Genomic DNA, 21,329 nt, shown 5'->3' on the forward strand with positions numbered 1-21,329 from the left:
GCCATGCAGCTTTGTTCCATGCAGCTTTTAACAATGCTTTCTCTTTCCAATAAGAAGTTATCATGTTGGGCAGGGAAAAATTGCCCTGCCTACCTATAACTGCTAGAAAATACGAATTTAAAAAAAAAAAAAGAGGGGGAGCTGGGGAGGAAGAGAGAGGTGAAAATTCCAGATATGTAATTTAATCAGGTGTGGTCAAAAGCAAGGTCTCAAAGAAAGCCCTTGGGTCAATTTAACACAGAATGGAAGGGCTACAGAGTTTGGAAGGCTCCCTGCTACTTAAATTATAGATGATTTCCAGGAGTTTCCTTAATAAAATTTGTCCGGGGAGAAAATATTGGTGTCAGTGAGGGGAAAAAATCTGATTCACGGAAAATGGAAAAGAGAAAAGCAGCTTCAACCAGGACTCACTCATGAATCTATTTCTTAGACAGAGTCTTGGCAAAGGCATTCTCCTGGTAGAACTTGCCTGGAGTAGACCAGATTGATTTGACAGTCTCTTAGCCTAATAAATGCTTGACCTCAAGGTCTGCTGAATTCACTGAATTCCCAATGCAGAGAGAATTGGGAACCAATCACCTCTGGGGAACATCCTGTTCTGCAGCCCTCCCCTGATAAAGGCCTTGACTGCTTTCAGCCTGATGGAGATGACGAGATGAAAGCTGCTCTCAGAAAAAGAAAGGTTAATCGACTCCACTGCTGTTAATCAATCACTTGGAAAGATGCAGCACTTACAATAGGTAGGCCCCTCTTCCTGCCAAGAGATTCTTGCATGTTAACCAGGGACCATCTCCTACAGCTTGAAGGATGAGTAATAGAAACACAACCCAGATAGATGCCAGGTGTCTGATCCAAAGCCAGCTGAAGTCAATAGAAAGACTCCCAGTGAGTTCAATGGGCTTGGATCAGACCCCAGAGGAAGACTTATTATCCAAGGTTTATTCTGCATACAGAGACTGAGCTACTTTCAGCAGTGAAGGATCCTTGAGAAGAAGTGGAGTCATCACACTTTTGCCTCCCTGTGAAAATCAAACTTCTTCAAACCAAACTGTGTTCCATTTACCCCGACTGTCAGCTATGGCTGACATCCAGCAAAGGCAAATCACCTGCCTGTGACAGCACAGACAGACACGTATCCATCTCAGAATCTCTACAGAGCACAGAAAGAAAAAATGCCAAACTGCTAATGGTTTTCCTGGTCATTTTGTAATTGCCACCAGCCAAAATGATCAGAAGAGAAAAAAATTAGATCAATTTCTGAAAGGCCAAAGGAAAACTGAGGAAAAACAAATGAATAAAAGCTAACACAATTAAAAAGATTCTGCCATGGAGAAGAAGCAGCTCAGTGCTGAACAACCAGCAGTATCCAAGGTGAGGCTGACAGAGCCAGAGAAAAAAAATACAAGAAACAACACATGCCTGGGAAGTACCCCTAAAGATTAGGTATGTGTCTAAATTAACAGCTATATTCAACATTAACATCAAGTGATGACAAAGCAGTGACTTTCTCTCTGACTGGAAGCAGAGTGTCTTAGCCTCTTGTTACAAACCCAGGCCCTCACGTCCCAGTGCAGAACCACTTGGTAACACACCTGCCATACCACACTGCCAAAATGCCATATGGCAAACAGCTGAAGCCAAGAGATCCTCACCTTCAGGACATCTACAGCTACCAAGTACCCGTTTATAGCTTATTGAAGAGTCTGAGACAGACTTCTTCTTCAAGGCATTGCTTCTGCTACTTTCTCACAACCATCCCTACCCAAAGCAGACTCCTGGCTGAAGATCCATCAGTCTTTACTCACCTGGCTCTGTCTGGTCCCAGAAGACTCCAGGCTGCTCAAATGCTGGAAGAAAGCTGCTGAATTAAATTTTTTTGCATTAGGAATAACCCAGTTTTCACTAGATGCAGATACCTGAAGTAGAGAATGACAGACTGGTGCCATGGACTGTATCTGTCCTAGCTAGCAAGAGGCATCAAATCAGGTCCTTCAGCAATGCAGATGCAGTGGCTACTCTCTGCTCCTCTGGAAGTTCATGGCATTACAAAAGCACCCCTGATGATGGATTTTTCTCCCTACGCAGTGACAACAAGCCAGATAAGTGAAAGAGAATGACTTTAAGGTGCACTCTATGTATGACTTCTATGTGCTCCAAGAAAACACTTTACCTGAGGAATGACAGCCATCTCCAGTGTAGCCATGCCTTTGCCAGCAAACAGCTGTGTCTGACAAAATCAGTTCTCTAGTCTTCCCATTGCTGGCTGAAAAACCCTTCACAAGACAGATGCTACCTATACATGCAAAAGGAAGAACATATATTTGGTGAATTTTTCCCCTTCACTCAGTAGATGAAATAACCAGCAGCGTGAGCAAAGCAGGGCAGGTATCCTTTAAAGAATGAAAGTGCCTGTTTCCTAAGGAAACCTGACAAGAAATTCTACATACAAAACAAGAACTAGGTTTAAGAGGTACAGCAGCTTTTTTCCTAGAAAATACTTAGCATAGCAGCCTTAAATCTGAAAATTTCAACCTAACTCCATAGTTACATGTAATGCACACTGCATCAAAACACACAGACAGCAGTCCTCTGAGCAGCACCCTGCTGTAAGAGCCCAGAAATTGTTGTCTACAACCTCTGTATCAAAATAAAGCCAAAAGTATCTTGCTGAGATTAACAGGAACACTCTGTGGCTTTCCAGGTCTTGGTGCATGTTACTGGAGGTGCAGATTTTCTCATGTTTGCAACTGGATTTTCACAGCCATAACTTCTATTTTTAAACAAGATTCTGCTCTGATAGAACAGAACTGCAGCAACAGCACCAGGTCCTGTTGTGTTTTCCAGTCTGCTGTCACACACCAAACCCCACTCCCCTGCAGCTCTCCTGGCAGTGGTGGATGCTGCTGTAGCCACAAAACTGAGAAGAGATCCAGATAAGAAGTGATGTTGGTTCATCTATGACCATTCATTCATTTATTAACCCATAATGGATGAGCAGAAAGCACCTGCAGCTCAGTCCTGACAACCAAGGGAGGAAGCACAAAGGTTACCCCCTAATCAATTTTTTTTCATCCTGCAAGGCTTAACTGCACAAACTTGGGTGCACTGAATTATAATATCTGAAGACCAAAAAACTCTTCTGTCTAAAAGGAATGGAAAGATGGATGGTAGAGTAATGGAAGGAAAAGTCTGAGTGCTTTATCGACCCAACCTGACATCCTATGAATGGTAAGCAATAAAAAGGTACTGAGAAATAGAAAAGTTCCTCCCCTTACCACTGTTCTCCCCCCACAATTGTTTAATGCCACAGAAATGTGCAAATTGCCCTTGCACACGTATTTAAAATTCTGCAATTTTATTTGCATATAAAGGCCGCTAGATTATAATATCACAATAAATTTAAAAGAAACAACTGCTTTTCTAATTTCCATTAACAAGGTAACATAATCCAGAACAAAGCTCAATAGCATTTACAGTGGTAGAACAGAAATAACTATCTGCAACAATATTTTGTGCTAGCAAGATTGCATTTACACACAGTGCAAAATAAGAAAAAGGAAATAAAAATACAAGAAGAATATTTAAATATAAAGGACAACTAAGCCTTATTTTAGTTAGGCTTGATTGTATCCATTTGACTCTATACATGCCTGAACTATGACAAAGATTTAACTCAGGCTCTTGAAGGCCTTGAGCACTTGGAAAATGTGTCACATCCTTCATAATTTAGATGTGCTGTACAGCATAATTTTGCAGATGCTATACTGGCAATATTAAATCCTAGCTTAGTTATAATGCACAAAAAATACATATATATATAAATTCATATTTAAAAGGAGTCCGCATTTACATTTTTTTTTTAACTGCATGAAATACCTGCTCTTTGCAGCTTTCACCCTCAGTCTTTTAAAGCTAAAATAATTTAAAAACAAACAATAAAAGGCAGATATCACATATAGGCTGTCTTTAAAGTATAAAAGCAGGTAGAGACAAACAAGTGAGAGGTCTATTCTTCCCTTGCTGCATTTGGCTGTTAATAGAAACAAGTTTCAGTACATGCACAAACACCAAGAGGTAAATAGACCCCAAACTATCGTTTGTCCTACAAAAATTAAAAAAAAATTGATACACATGGAAATTAAAAGCTAGTATCTAGACCTAGGGAAAAAGAAGACGCTTAACCTCTACAAGAACAAAAGTTGTGCAAATTTGGGTGTTTTTAAATGCTGCCTTTTTTTTTTCTTTTAGCTTATAATATAATATTAAAATAAGGTCTCTCACTTATTAAAAGAAAGCTTGGCTGTCCTTTTGAGAACACTATAACAATTTACAATGGCAAATTCATTGAAAAACAAAATTCATTTTACAAATTCACAATGCTTTATCAATTCAAAATGAATGCTGCATTTCCAAAAAGCACAACCTCTAACTTTTCTTGTTTTCTTTTGTACCAGCAATTTACAAAAAGAAAATAAACAAAACCCCCAAAAAACAAACCCAAACCCCATCCCAAAACAAAATCCCCATGGTTCCCCCAAATTCTCACCCTCTCCCCCCCCTTCCCAGTTTTGAAATTAACATGTAACAGAATGCAAATGTTACAATTAGAAAATGGCAGTTTTTAGACCTTCCCCAGTTCCAAATGTGCATTAGTGCTTCATGATCCTTGAGGGGTTGGAAGGTCAAATATAATTGGAGGGTTGGTGGGTTGAAAGCTGACTGTACACGTTGAAGCATTGATGTAGGTTGTGTAACCATCTGTCATAATGCCATAACCTGTAGGGAGAAGGTGTCACACTTACTGCACCATAAACAACAATACTGCCCCTGGGCAGCTGCACTGAAAGCCTGTTGTGGGATCAATGCTTTGGAATAAAATTAAATTAATCCCTTCCAAATGCTACAAGCTCGTGGAAGCTGCAAGAAAGCCTTGATTGAAAAAAATACAACGTGCTGTGTTTGAACTAAGAACTGATGCTTTTGCATTATACACAAACCTTTCTCCCCTGTGGAAAATCCTGTTGCAATTGGACACAGCAGAAGCAGACAAAGCCATACATGCACTTTTCCTAATTACTAAATTAGTGAGATGTAGTTTGCATGCCTGTAATGTTTGTCAGATGAAAAAGACTAATTAGGAGCAAAAATTTTAGAATTCTCTTTGGTTTCACCTACAAAAGCCCTTCTCTGGGCAATGAACTGAACCTGGAAAGATTTTCCCATGCCAGTACTTTTTATCCAGTTCCTCATCACAGGACTGGCAACCTGGTGTTCACACCAGCTTGTGGAACCTCAGAAACTCATTAGCAGGTTAAAAATATCCACACGTACATACTTTATATATGTATATTTACCAGTGAAAATCATGATGAGGGAAAGGAATTTCCTGCTATAAACACACCAGAGCACTGGAGGTCAATGGATGACCTCTAGCTTAAGCAGAGAATTGAGCTGAAGGTTAAATAGATGACTGCTTTTCTTTCTGAAGGGATCTTAATAACTTGTTCCCAAATAAAAAAACAAGAAGCAGAGAATATTAATCACAGGTATTTCAGGATGCCAAGAACTTGACTCCTCAGTAGCACTATGGCATCAGTATCAGAATGCTCAACCTTCTAAACATCTGGCCAGCAATGTTTGTGCTCAGTGTGGCTGAGGAACCAGCAGAAATGTGGTTTTTCAGCTGGCCTCTATCTCTCTCCCACTTGCCACATGGGAACAGGGCACAACAGGGGGTTGTGCACTCCAATAATTTTGGGCAAGTGAAGCAAACTATAGAGACCCATGACTTGAGTAACCCCTGAGCCTTCAATTCAGCAAATGTAATCTGAGAAAATGAATAACAAAAGTACACAGATCCTGAGAAGGCAGAGGCTCTCTCACAGTCTCTCAAGCATAAGGATCAGGGCTCCAGTTCCACTCATGTGGAAGATGAGACAAAGCTCTACAGTTGTTTTCAGCTGACTTCCATAAAAAAGCTAACAAGCTCAAAAATAATCAAGGAAGAGTTTGGCACCAAATGTACTTCAAAAAACAACAACAACAGCAAACCCATTTCATGGTGGAAGAGAACTTCCCATTGCTAACCCACACAGGAAAAATGTTTTTCTTTTAAACCATTATGATACAGTACAGATCACTGCTGTCTGAAAGGAAAGATAAATACAGCTACCCACAGTGTCTATCAGAAAGAATAATCACTTCAGAATTGCTGCACTGTCTGCTTGTATTACTTTATTTATTTAGACTGGCAATTTTGATTTAGATCATCTCGTGGTGGGAAAAGCCTCATTTGCAGTTGTTCTTTCTTATCAAGCAGGAAAAAAACCCTGTATCACCAAAATGTGTGTATAGACTCTGTTGATTTAATGGAATGTAGTGCACATTCATCTCAGCTGGAGTTGGATGAGAATTAATTGTATTGTAAGATAATGCTCTTAACACGTGGCTATTTCTTGCAGCAGTCAATCAGTTCCTTTCTCTTCTGCATAAGTATTAAGTGGGATTGTAACTTTTTTGTTGGTGTCCATGTATTATAGTGCTCACTTTTAGCATGTTCTACCACCTTCCTATGAGATTTAAATGTAAAGTACTGCCAAGGGTTCCTCAGTCCTTTTTCAAAAGGATGATCTTGTAACATTCAAATACCTTTCTTCCCATTACTTACCCCTATTGGAACTAGAAGTTTCATCATATAGTGCCTAAAAGGTGGTAGAGAATTTACATTACTTAGCTGGAAATCCTGCTTTATTCTTAGTATCAAAGGATTAATATTTGTACAAAATATTCTATCTTTTCTTTAAAAACTACTATTCATGCCACTATACTTAAGGTCATGATGTCAGCATTTCCATTATAAACTATTTACAGATACCAGGCATAAAATTCATTGTATGGAGTCACAAGGGTTTCAGAAAAACCAACAGCACTAGTTGAGAAAGCTGTTCTTTTTTTGTTTTTCTTTTATGAAGTCCTCCAAATCTTTAAGCCTATGGAAAACCTAATTAGAGTCAATGAAAAAACCTCCAGGGGGACAGTATAAAGCATTTAATGTGTAATTTTGAGTTCCAGGGTCATGCAGTCTTACACTCTGTCTCAGGCAGAGCTCCACGTGTTTGTCTCTCAGCCACATGAAAGCTACAAAATTGTATTAAATATTTAAGTATCTACAAAATGGATTTAATCTCTCGGTCTCTTCAGCTGCCACAAACTGAGTTTATTGTTTCTGAGGCTTCACACGATGCTTGATCTGGTGGTGAAAGTGGGGAAATCTCTCTTCTAAAATGTTAGAAGGCAACATACAGAGCACAAACTGTACTACAGGATGGTTTTAGAAATGTATGCAGAGTGAGATGTGCCAATCTCCTCCTGATGTCTGACTCAAGATGCCCTGCTTTCTGCTTTCCCTTAAAAGCTGAGGGAGGTGAGCTGAGATTGAATTGGCTCCAATTTTCTTTCTTTTCTAGCACTTTTTTTTGTCTCCTTTGCTTGGAATAATGGGAATAATTTTAATTTTGGCTTGCAAGTGTGGGGAATTTCATCTGTACCCCTGACCAAGTTTGTCAAAATTTGAATTGCTTTCAAGCAACCTGTATAGACAACCCTTGCACAGTGAAACACGTGGGTGGCTAAATGTAGCACACTTTGCTGAAACAGTTTTAATTCTGGAATAAATTCACAAAGTGCTGTGCATATGATCTCTTCCTACTTTAGTCCAATTCATCCTTTGCCACTTCCAAAAATGCCCTTCCTCAATATCAGCCTGGGATTGAAGAGGGGAGGAGTGCTGGTCCTTACCTTCATGAATCCCACCAAAGACGTGGAGTTTGGGTCTCACTCGCCTCTGCACTGTGTTCAACAGCTCCACACAACCCACTCTTTGCAGCTCCTTTGGAACCCAGTCTCGAAAACCTAAGGGCAGAAATCAATTATTACCATTAATTTTCTCTATTCAGGTAAAGTTTCGTGTAGTCTTTCAGGAAGTCATAATTCACAGAAGGATTATTACAGTATTTGTAGTCATAACCTCTCCATTAAAGCACACAATGGCTTTTAGGGAATGTTTCACTGTCACTTTGTCTTCCTTAAGATTTCCTCCCTCCATCTGCATTAATACTTTTCTGGATGTGATTTGTTTTTTTAAATTGTAAGTTTAAACTCATCTTCCACCTTGAAACCCTGGGACATTTATTCCTGGCATTGCTGCAGATTTTTGCCAGCTCCCAAAGCCAGCGAGATGGTTACTCCAGAAACCAAATACCTTGGGCAGATCAGCTGAACCACAGCCTGACACCTCTGCCACCCCAAGGATTTAAAATACCGTATCTTCCACAAATAAAAATAAAGTATCTTTCAAAACTTCCAGAGGACTATGGTCTGCAAATGTCAGGTAACTTTTGAGTCCCCAGTCTCCACCAACAAGCAATCTCATGAAATAGCTTCCAGCAGTGCTAATTGACCACACTGCCATTCAGTCCTGCAGACAATACAGAAAAAGGCACAGAACTTGACAGCAGTTGTTATAGAAGTGCCTGGACTAGCACTGACAATGGACAGCAGGACAAGATGGATAAGGAGGAGTAAAAGGGAAATCAGAAGCCACATCCAACTGCAACACTGTTCTACTGACTTTGAAGTAATTACACCCCGTGCCAAGTTTATTCCAGCTAGTAAAAACAAGTTGTGACATGAAATTCACTGCACATTGGAGAGAACAAAGAGTCCAGTTATAGCTCTACCTCCCTTACTGTTTATTTAACATAAAAAGCAGCATTTTAACAATATTATCATGAAGGCTAAAACCTAGAACCACTCCCTACAGATACAGTACTAGCACCTAATCTGTGTGTCTAGTTAAAACACGGAATTGCCTTTGGAATTGGCTTTGGAAAAGCCTTTGGAAACTGAATAACTTCATTATTATCCATCAGAACCAAAATGTGTGTTTATTCAATTAAAGCACTCATTAGTGTCTGCAGCATCACACTATTTCTATATGAACCCAATTCAGTGCAGATGGATTAGCAAGCCACTTAAAATAGCACCCAAGAAACATTATAAACATGCTTGTGGGGTTTTTTGCATCTTTGGGAAAATAAACAGATTAAAAGAGTGCTATTCAAAGCTTTGATTTTCAATATCCGGTGCACTCCAGTGCCAGTGGCTGGTGTATCATTGCTGTATCAAAGCAGCACACTGGTACCTCTAGGAAGATTACAGAGAATTTGCAGATTGTCTTAAAACATTCTCTAAGTAGTATTAGAAGAGTAACCAGGCTATAAAAGGCATAGTAAGTACATTACTGGTCAAAAATTTTCTGTTCTCTGCTGACTTTTCATTGTGGCACAAAACATCAGCAGGCATTAATTCCTGACTTTACAGTGAAGAGAGCACTGAGCCAGCTGGGCAGCACTTTTTTTATTTATTTATTTTATAATGCAATCCTGGGAAGTTGTTTTTTTTTTATAATATTCTTATATTGCCTCCTATCTTAAAGGTAGTACACATCATGTGATGATCTGACCCCTTGGATTCCAAGAGCTTACTAAACCTCTGAAAAAATCACAATTTCCTAACAATTATGCTTTTGAAGAGACTGACACAATTTCTTATCCTGCCATATGTGTAAAAAGGCAGATGCTTTGTGAAAGCAACTGAAATACTTAAAATACAGTCCTAGACTGCTTGCCACACGTGTCTTAAAGAAAAGTAGTAAATGTTATGTAATACTATCTTGTGAGGTACAGAACAGAGGAAAAAAAGGGGGTAATTTCAAATGGTTTTTCTGTGGGCTTTCATGACTTTTTTTAGGCCCAACTGCTCCTGCCTCTGCTGAATGATCATATTAATGTCTTTTTGAGAACTTCAGAACTTAGCTGAGAACTTATGATTAAAATGGGGAGCAGTAAATTACATTTACAAGGCAAGCAAAATTTAACTGAATTATAAACATTAAGTAGTTAATGAAAAAACATTTTATGAATTCTTAGACTTGTGCTCACCTGTCATTAGTTTGAATAAGGAACAATTATCTGAGAATATAATTTTTATTCCTTCACAAATTCACTATCAGCCAGTCAATAACTTTCAAACTAATGTTGCATATTTTAAGTTTACAAGGACCCTACCAAGGAGAATATGTGACTGCATACTCCTGAAGCTTGCCTGTGTACAATAAAACCTTAAGAAAACATGTCATTGCAGTGGACAAATGTTTAAAAAGTTTTAGTCAATCTCCAAAAGATCATAAATTTTTTAAGATTAATACTGCTCTTAAATAAAATGTCAAACCATGGTGGCTATGGAGTCAGATATTTTATTTTCCCTAGCTTGAGTTAAAAAAAAATAGTTTTGATTGACATAACACCTGGATAATAAACACATCTGCTAAGACTACTAATCAAATTACACTTCTTCCAAAACAGCTTTTTAATCCATAGTTTTGAGTGAGGGTGCAATTACAGTATAGTTTATTGTATTATTGAACTTTCTCATTTTGGTAGTAAAATTCTCATGCAAAAAATCACACGCAGCTTTACTTTCACTTACCAAGTGGAGGTCCATGTGTCATTAGTATATCAATTCCCTCAGGAATAAGGTTCCACTTGTCTAGCAAAGACTGACCTCTGGGTAGGTTGAAGCCCCATCCATTAAACCACGGTGTCCTTTGGGGAAAAATAAGATGAACTGCATCAGTATAAAATAAAAATCTCTTCCCCTTTCCAATTTTTCTGAATTAAAGCAGTTTCTGTGCTTCAGAGATTATGTGCAGACAGCCTTTTTGAAGGGGATTCTTCTAAAGCAAACTGGTTCAAATACATGATTACATTAATATATATGGTTAAATTTAAATAAATATCCTATACTTTTTTGTTACTTTAAGAGTATTCAGCCCTGGGGGCACTTCCTCACTAGACAGAAAGGGGGAAAAAAGTAATTGTTCTGAAAAGAAACTATAATATTCACATCTGTTCTAACATCTCCTATACAGCTGTTAGCATTGTACTAATTTAACAAGTTTTCATTAGAGTGTTTTCAAGAGCTCAGGCATCAGATTTTGATGGAATTGCTCCACTCGCTAGGTAGGATAACTCCTGTCCTGTCCCTAGTCACACAGGGGCATCTCTCTGAGAGTTCAAGCTACTGCTGTAGTCTTCTGTGTACTGCAGTTCTGAAAATAAAAAATGGGTGGAGAAAAACAACCACAAACCAACCTTAGAGGAAAAGCAGACCTCTTAAAAAGAGAGCGATCATTAAGAATCCTAAGAGTCCTATGTAATTTCATTATGTAACCTGCTTCCTGCACCCTCTAAATTATGCATTTTTCAGCCTCAAATATGCATTTAAATGGAGCTTTCGTGCTCAGATTACATCTCTATTTTTTGGGGGGTTGTAATGTAAAATTTTTGGGGGTATTTCATTTTCCAGAGACAGTTATTTGACCAATGGAGATTATACCCAGTTCTACAAATGGTCTGAATTTCTGATTCTGGCAGCAAGGGAACACAGTGGGAGGTGCTGGGGCAGGAGCAAGAAGGTCCCTGGTGTCTTAGTGACAAATAATAGACATATCATATGTAGTTCTATTTGACTAACAACTACACACACAGAGGAACTTGGTCAACCTAGGAGGCTTCCTGAATGCTAACAAAAGATGAGAAAATTAGATGTTAGTTTTAACATTTTATGTGAGCTACAGGTTCCTCATGTACACAGCAAGGAAATTTCACCTCTCACTGCTGGCTTGCTCTGCACCCCTCTGAAACACTGTAAGAAGTTGGTATCTTGTAAAGTAAGGTCAGTGTCCCTCACAGGGGTTTGCATGCAACTGAATTAAAACTGAAGCATGTGTCTGAGCTTTAACTAAGTCACAAGTGTTTCTGCTCTGCTATGATTGACCTTTCTGAAACACCTATCTAAATTTCCTTTCCTATAATGCTCCTAGGTTTTAAAGTATCAAGATTATTGTAACCTTCAGGGCTGCAGTTAACAGTTAAAATATGGTTTGGCTAAACATTCAGCTGCTTAAAAAAACAAACACACAGTGCACAGTTTGAACTTTTCACTGTCAATTAATGATTCTTTCCCCACTTGCATTTCTCCTGCAGATAATACTGTAGTTATTACACCATAGTTAAACCTGAAATGTGAAACCACATCTGTGATCTCTCTGGAGCTCTTTGGAGACTATACCCACAGAAAAACCTGGATTTGTCTGCAGGTTTTTTATTTTATTTTCTTCTGAAGCACTGGGGGAGGAGGGGAACCTCAGCTCCAATATATTCATTCACCAGGCTCTGTAATTAGCTGTGACTAACAGGCACCACATGGGAATCCACTTGTAAGAAAACTTTGGAGAAACCTTCCCCATTATGCAGCATGTGCACAAAGATGGTCAAGTATTACTTTAATATACTAAATATTTGCATACAAAATGAATAAATCCGGGAGAAGTGAGGGGTGACTGGAAGCACACCTGGATTCCAGGTTTAGGTTTCAGACATTTAAAACACAAACCTGTTCCATGTTCCATGTCAGCTCTGTGCCCTGACCAGGCAAACAGAGTCCCCAGCCCCCACCAGAAAAGCCCAGAGGAAAGAGGACACGTTCAGAACAACACCAGGAACAAAAAACTGCTTTGTGGTAGAGATGCAGGTTCAGATGAGATCACAAGGAAGGTGACCCAGTGTTTGCACTGTGCTGTGTGGCAATGCACACAAAATGCAGTGATGAGCTGGGAGTCCCCTGAGGGACCAGATGAGGAGCTGCTTACCCCCAGCAAACCTGAAATGTGTGCAGGAATGAGAAAGCCTGCACTGCAGGTAGGAAGCATCCTATTGAAAAAGGACTATTGCTGTCCTTTTTCTGGATTCATAAGAATTAAACAAAGTTGCTCTCAACTTCTAAATAATTTAGAGAGGGAAAAATGGTAGTTTGAGTTATATGCCTTCTGCACCATCTTCTCAATCTTACTTACCAGGAAAAACCATCTCATACCAAGGAAGAAATATCTTTAGTGAACTCTGGCTTCACCCACCCATGGGAAGTCACAATCAAGTGCCAATCCTTAGTAAAGGCTACTTAGTTATTAGTAACTATATTTAAGATCTGCCATACTTTCCCTTCCTGAGAAGTTCTAAAAAAGAGACTGGAGTTAACTCCTGAAAACACTAATTTTATATCTCATTTTTAAGCAGCTGACAAGAAAAGTGACCAGCTGTTGAATAACACCACAAGGGAGGTGTAGATGTAAGAGCCAGAGGGATTAGTAATGAGAGATTACAAATGCTTGTGTCATTTTATGTTTGACAGACCAGAACACTTCCTCATCCCTGCTGCCCAGCGTGACGCGTGTCCCTCTCCGCCAGCCCACACCCTGCATCCAGCAGAACCTATTGGAGCCTCTGCTTGTCAGAACCAAGTGCACTTCACAGCATCCTTAGGGTACCATCAAACCATCATGATAACTCTTGTTCCCTGGCTCACCTGACAGCTCAGCCCCCCCCTATTGCAAACCTTCTGCAAGAGATGCAGACATCACTTGATATAATACCAAGGAGAGCATCTTAGGTTTCACAAGACTCACCCTCTACCTGCCTTGAGATAACTCCCTGACATGACACAAAAATCCATCTCTTTAACTTCTCTTCATCCATCTCCCTGTTCTGAAATAACTTCCTACAATTTTACTATTTTATTATTACTTCATTTCATGAAGCAAAATCACAATCACTCCTCGATGTATGCACCTCTGAAGCAATACCATTGCACAGGGAAACAGAAGACACAAAGCCATGGCCAAGTTCACAAAAGTAATATGGGAATTTTTACTCCTCCTAGAACTTTAACATTTTTAAAGGATGGTATCTCCAGCTACCTACTTTCTTCTCTGGCTCATAAATTTAATTACCTGATCCTCAGAGTTCAGCAACTTAAAAGGTAAATGTACAACGAGACCTTCTAGATTCAGGTTTTCCTTTTACCTCCACCACTAAACCCATTTATTTCAATAGTTACTTCTAAACAGGATTAGAAAAAATAAATTATCTCATGGGATTTTAATCCCTTATATTCATTCATTGCTAAGGCTACCAAGTGTTTTAGGAAAGCTTTAGCTTTACCCTTAATCCAGTGAGAAAAGTGCACAGGAGGCAAAAAATCTCAATCAGTTTCCTTCCCCAGGACAACAGCCAAGGGGTTGTCTAAAAGGCATCATAGCAGGAATTCCTTCTACACAAAACTAATAACAATAATGAACTGCTCTTTATTTTTGTCAGAATTCACTGAGCTCAAAGACTTGAAGGATCACGAGGAGGAGAGACAGTTCTATTAGCAGGAAAAAAAGGTGGCTCAGGACACCGATCCACATTCCCAGACTTGTTCAGTCACAGAAGTAGCACACAGACGTACCCCTAAAGTTATCTGTTACATCACTAGACCAAAACTGTACAGTACAGCAAACCAGCAGAGAATAAATGGAAAAAAAAAAAAAATAAAAAATTGGCCTTTGTGCAGAGAAAAGCAAAACCTTTTTTTGATCTGCCTCCCCCCACCCTGCATGCTGCATGCGCTTGCAGCGCAGACACAGCTCTCGCTGCTCTGTCAGGAGAGAGCCTGGGGAGGGGGACACAGAAAGGCTCTGAAATTTGCCTTCAGTGCACTTGGTTAGTTTTGGGGGCTAGTTTTTGGGTTTGGTTTTTTTTGTTGGTTTTTTTTTTTTTTTTGGCTCTTTCTTATAGTGACTACTCATAATGTAACAACAACCAGGAAATCTTAAAGGTTAAGTAATTCCTTTAATCATTATAATGTGCTATCAGTAAAAGGCACAGTCTGGTGGCTTGAGCTACATTTAATCTCCACTAACATTTACTTGCTGTGCCTCAATGTCCTATTTAGAAAGTGAGGACAATAATAGACAACCCAAAGAAGCATCACAGTGTCTGGTTCCTTGGGATTTTGCTTACCCTGAGAGCTGAAGCTCTCATGAAAGTGGGTTACCAGTACTGTGATTATGTTAGCCATGTTACTGTATGTATCTTATTACTGACCTGCACAGAGGCTGAGAACATTCTAAATTATAGTTCTGCTATTTTTACTATGTTACAAAAACCTGAAGTCTCAGAAGCTGCTGGCAAATTTCCCCCCCCCCCCCCCCCAGGTTTTTCTCTCTCTCAACGTATATACTACAAGCTCTAAACACTTGCTGGTTTTCTAAATGACAAAACTTTTGGGAAACACGACCCCCATTTCTCCATCATGTCTGAAGGGAAAGAGTCCACATGGTGCCTTTTCTCTATGAGGCAACCACCACATCACCATCAGCTATTGTGACCCAGTGCACGCTTTGCACCAACCTGTTCTCAGGTTCCATCTCAGATTGTAGAATCTGGGCAACAGAGGTTTTAGCTTAGACTCCTGCCACATCGAGAGCTGGGCTTAAGAAGTATGAAAGAAAAAACTAGGATCTAGACTGCTGCCATTCAGCACTTTCTGTGGTTGTGCTGATCTGAAGCAGATAATCACCCAAACCAACAACAGATACAGAAATGCAGCTTTAGCCATCTGCAAAACTGGGAAATTGTACATGAAAGGAGTGCACCTTGCAGTTCTTCCCTCTCCCACTCTCATCTTTGAATTTGCTGCCTCTGAGCTGTCCCAAACTTTACAAACAGGTGACTGAGCCCTGGGCCCCAAATCTAAAACCTACAACCTACAACCTTTCAGCATTCCATTTCTCTGATGGCCCATACCAACCACTGGCACCTTCTGTCTGTGTCTTGAGTGGCTAGTGATGTGTTTTGGAGGAACATAAAGCATCTGCTCCACTCACATGTTTTGTGTTAACATTAACAGAGCACCACAGACCATGACTTGTCTTCTGGAAGGAAGATGTATTGCTTTTTAAAAAGAGAGAAAAGGAGGAAATTACATGAAGAAACACACAAAAAACATGTCAGGGCTTAAGAAACTTGAGGCCAAAGGAGCAGACAGGCAGGAGGCTAAAATGCCAGCAATATCATGGAAGATTCCCAAGACACAGATGACATCAGGCTGCAGAGCACAGGGCTCCCTGAGGACAGGGAAAATATAAAATGAGGCAGAGGAGGGAGTGACATCAAGAAGCCCCTGGATACCAGAGGGGAGAAGATGAGACTAGATACATTTTTTAAGTTTATGACTCAGACAACCTTTGCTTAAGTATCTGATTTGCTCATCAAAGAGGAAATTTCCTCCAAATCTTCTGAGGTTTTTCCAATCCCTAACTGTATTGCAGTTATTTTATTTAGGGCTTTACTTAATGAGATCTGGGAGATATTTTAATATCCAAAAAATATGAAAATAATTCTAACTTGACTCAAGGGCTAATTTCATTCTACTTTTGAAAAGAAGAGAATTACAAAGGCCTACTAATAGAAGTATTAGATCCTGTGTATTTCTGTGCTGCATATAGTTGAGGATGGCTTGAGGGATAGTCCTGGTCTTAGCTAGCTGGGTGCATACATTAAGTACACTGCATTTCCCTGCATGGGGATGGGAGCACTGTGGCAACAGCTCAGGCCTGGAAAGTACCAACCTGGACTGATTTGTAGGACCACTTCTCATTTCAGAGTGGGCAGATTTTCCCCTTCATTCCTACAGTGTATCCCTCAGCAGGGTAAATGCACCCTTCAAGAGTCAAAGGATGCTGCAGTATTGAAAAGAGCTCAAATACTTCAACTTCCTATGATGAACATATTATGCTAGTTGCATTACATCTTATATTAATTAATGCCTCTTATTATCCATGCCAGAACTGCAGACTGACAAAGCTGTCACCCCAGGTAGACCTGGAAGAGGTTTTTACCAGTAGCCCTGTTGCTGCAATGTGGACACAAACCAGAGCACAAGCAATAGGGAAGTAAGGAGCACTCCAACACATACATATCTGTGCATATTTGTGATTCACCTAGGGAGTGTGTGTGCCTATGACATGCAAAAAAGCAAAATCTGTACAGATGTAATTGCATCCTCTGGCTTCTGTTGAATATTTCACATATTTACAAAAGTAGCATTTGGGAAACACTGAATGAAGATGGCTACCTTTAAAACAAGCAAGCTACATTTCAGTGAACTGTGAAATAAACCTTGCCAGATATAAGGAAGCATAACAAATAAAAACTCAGAAGTAGTTGTGCCTGCCTACCCCATTGGTAAATTTGGTTCATGTTCCTAAAAAACAGCCTCTAGAAATGTTACATTTTTGAATGCTACTTAAAAGAGAATTCTTTAGAATCACTAGAGAGTCCCTGTAGTTGCTCTGAAGGGCTATGTTGGTCAGAGAACAACATAATTGAACATTCATTAATAAGTGATGGAGCCACAAACCAGAACAATTCCACATACATGTTTTTAGGTAGTGTTTCAGCACCTTTAGGTAACTTTGCAGGGGCATGCTGTACTTCTCTTCATATATGTAACTTAATGACACTAAAATGAAAGGTGAGACTTCCTTCAGAGGATCAGTTTTGGCTGGGGTCTCCCTGAGAGCTGCCAACCACAGCCCCCCCATACACCCATCATTAGACCTTGGGCCAGCTCTGGTTCTTGCATCCTGACAAGTGAGGCAGAACACCAGATCACTACTTCTATAGTGCAAAACCCTGACACAGAGGAAAAACAGCATCTGGGCTATCTGAGAGTAACTTTTCTCAGTCTCTTGTTCTCTAAAGATAATCCTCTGAGAACAAGAGACTTGTTTTGAGCTTCCTCATGGGATGAAACCCATCACCAGGACTCTTATCTCAGTAAATCTTCTCACCTAAAAAGGACTGAGTTATAAAGTGGGCTTACTTCAGAACTAAATTTCACTCATTTTGCATTGATTTAAAGCTTTTCACACAACACATCTCTGAACTGCAGCACACAGAATCAAGAAGAAAACATTTTGATCTTTGTGCCCTCACATTCTGGATGTTTGGGTTGCCCTTGCTTTTCCTGATCTAATTTCCAGAGTTGACAAAATCAGTTTGTTGTTTCTGAGAAGTAAAAAACAACCAGAAAAATCCAGTAAGCACAAACCTGCATCACAATCACAGGAACTCAGAGTCTTTAAAAAAACTCTTTTGAAGTAGCTAACAAGCAATAATTAACTTAGCCTCAGAATGGTTTAGATTGAGCACTGTTCATGGAGATACTGCATAGAACAAGCCTGACTCCATACACCAAGAATAAATTTGTCAGAATATGTGCCTAAGTGATGGGCTGAAGGCAAATCAGAGGGTAGACACAGAATGCTGCCCTCCACAATTTTCACTACTATTATTAACAGTAAGTCAAACATCTTTGCAGCTTCCAAAGACTTAAAATCAGACATTGAGATTGCTTATTGCCAGATGACACTGTTTACCTCTAAATAACATCACTATTTTTATTTATCTTTTGCCCAAAATGCTGCTCAGCATTCTTCAAGACAAAGTTGAAACTTTCCAGGATGCCTTGTAGGAAAACCAAACAAGGTTGACACATATTAGCCTTCCATGCAGGCTTAGCCCATGATATTTAATTGTAGGAACTTGTAACATAACCTTCTGAAAATCTGCCGAGTAGAATGCAAAGAGCTAGTTATAATTAGGCCACAGGATGCTCCCAGCATTTCTTGTTTGTTTGAAGTCTGTGCTACCTTCCGTTTCAGTTTATTCTTGAGGCTGGATGTCAAGTCACTTACCCTTGCTTACCAGATGAAAACAGCCAAAACAAAGAGTTTCCAGTCTCACAATACATGCTTATTTGGCAAGTAAGTAACAGTATAAAATAACATACTTGAATTTTAAGCAATGGTACTGGCTTACTGTTTAATTGTAACATTCAGGAAATATAATTTATTTAAGAGATGTGCTGATTTGCTTTATTTTCTTCAATTATTACAGACTTTGAGCAGAAATTAAACATCTGGTCTACTCAAAATCTCACCTTAACTGTGATCCTATTTTGGAGTCTGCAGGAAGGGAGAGTTAGCAACTCTTGTCCAATCTTCATTGAAAAATATTGCTACTTTATTTGTCAAATTCCGTCAACCAAGCAGCTAACAACAAAAGTCATTTAGGGAAAGGGGTGATATTATGGATCTCCAAATGCATATCACACCTCCTTCTCAGCTTAGACAACCTCAGAAAATTTATATGCAAACAAGGTTCACACTTAAAAAAACCCCATACCCCATATTACACGCATACAACCTGTGCATGTGTGTGTGTACATAAATATAAATATAGATATAGATATAAATAAATTTAACTCCTCCTGCTCTGCCTGGAAGAAGGAGCCAAACAAATAACTTAAAGAAATGGCAAAAGGCACTCCCAAACCAATAAAGAACTCTGACTGACAGCACTCAAGCATGACTCCAGTAATACAAGTGAACATTTTCAGGTTATTACCTGAAGGAGCTGTCTTATGTATGAGCCAATTTAGCAAATCAATTAAGGTAATGCAGTTACTTGATCAACAGATGAACACAGAGGAAAAAATGACAGAAGAGACTATGGGAAAAAAACACATGTAAGGGTCATAAAGGAAGCAGAAGTTGCTTAAAAGGCTGCAGAGAACATTCAGCATCACAGAGGCAAAATGAGCATTATTTAATTGGAAAGGATCTGCTTAAGCATGGGTCACTTGCTTTTGCTGGCTTCAAGATCATTAAACAAGGAGCTCAGATTACATGCAGGTCAGTTTACATAACATTTAATTTTAGGCTCATCCACCTTCATGTTGTCCCTTCAAAGAAATTTGTGGGAGACACAGATTACCAGAGACTGAATGAAAGTTAATTTGACCCTCCTGGTGAAAAAAAACCAACATAAAAACTTTAATTAGGAACCAATATACTAGAATTTTTACCTCAATCTCAGTGACTCCATATGAGCAACAAAATGCTATACTCTTTCCAGTTATCATTACAACAGAGAGAGGATTTTGACCCCACATTTCTCCAAAGCAATGTGCAACACCCAATTCTCCTCAAGAGATTGTTAATGGAACATAATGAAGTCCAAGCAATCAGCAGCAAATGATCCCATCACATGTTTCTGGTGCAAGGAATGCTGTGCTGTAGGTTCAGAGTTCATCCTTTGGGATCACATCCATTTGTATTTTAAAAAAATACACTTCTCAAAGAAAAGTTTGGATCTTGTACTCCAAGTTCTCACCCAAAGTAAATTTTTTCAGTGATGTTACAAGCCTATGAATTGGTGGTTTATAATAGAAAGGTAGACTGACATTTAAATAGAGTGGCACTAGAATAATGGCTTTACATTAGTATTTTATGGGAGGCTGAATAACCACAGACTTCACATACTGTATTTTCTGGCAATAAAAAATCTGCTGAAAACAAAAGGTCATTTTATTTGATAATGTAAATTAATTAGATTTGTATTGTATGGTCAAGAAAGTAAAGGAAAGATTCATTCCTAGAGAAGTCAATATATCAGGATGGCCAGGATTGGTTTGGTTTAAATTCATTATCCATGTTGTAAAGGCTGTGGTTCATAACCCACAGCTGTATATTGCTGTACAGTGTAGGTTTTAGTACAGGCACTGGACTTCATTCTGATCTGATAAAAATCTGAAACTTGCTGTATGCCATTATGTGGGCAAACTATTCATTTTATATTCACCTCCTTGTCGTGTCAGTGCAGAGGTCATCTAAAGAGGGGGCCTAATTAATCAAACTGTCAGAGCCAATGAGGAGGAGCATGTTAATAGGACTTTTATTTCACCCAGGAAAGCAGTGGTTTGACAGGAACCAGAAAATATGGCCTTGATGTTGCTGTTTATTAGCAATGCTGAGATCAGTGGTAATAGGTGCCAAGCAGCCTATGTTTGATAAAGTGCTGAATGTCACGAACCTGCACCAGCCAGAAATTAGACTGACAAGAGGCAAGAATCTCAACTCTCAGCATATTGATAGCTACCAGAGAACAGGTACGATTTGAATGTGATCACAAAACCAGAACCTACACAGAAGACATTTCTTCAAAAGTGATTAAAAAAAACCCCAATGCCCCCAAAAAGCTCATACCAAAACCTCCCAGCTGTTTTCCTGTACTTAGAGGTGAAGCTTTGAAATATTTAACTCTGTTTGTCATACGTAAGCAAACACAGCAGCAACAGTAGAGAAAATCCCTAAACGTGGTACAACTGTGCTGAAGTTAAAAGCTTGCCTTGATGGGATGCCAGGGAGATACAAGGGCAGCACAGCAGCACAGCCCTGCATCTCTCTTATCCTGTGAGAGAACTGGCAGGATTCTAAATGGTCTAAGACGAGCTTAACATCTGACACTAACTGATCCAGA

General features: G+C 39.3%; 1 protein-coding gene across 1 annotated transcript in view; it reads right to left on the reverse strand.

Moving 5' to 3' along the window:
• Positions 1-4,574: 4,574 nt before the first annotated feature.
• The window catches only part of MPPED2 (metallophosphoesterase domain containing 2), a 94,756-nt gene continuing 78,001 nt past the window's right edge, over positions 4,575-21,329 (reverse strand). Inside the window, exons 5-7 of the mRNA XM_030451224.1 lie at positions 10,549-10,664; positions 7,798-7,911; positions 4,575-4,776 (exon numbers count right to left, since the gene is read on the reverse strand). Coding sequence (XP_030307084.1) covers positions 4,658-4,776; positions 7,798-7,911; positions 10,549-10,664 — 349 coding nt within the window. The 3' untranslated portion in view covers positions 4,575-4,657. The remainder of the gene's footprint in view (positions 4,777-7,797; positions 7,912-10,548; positions 10,665-21,329) is intronic.

Source organism: Calypte anna, chromosome 5 (genome assembly GCF_003957555.1).
Source record: "Calypte anna isolate BGI_N300 chromosome 5, bCalAnn1_v1.p, whole genome shotgun sequence".
NCBI classification, from domain to species: Eukaryota; Metazoa; Chordata; class Aves; order Apodiformes; family Trochilidae; genus Calypte; species Calypte anna.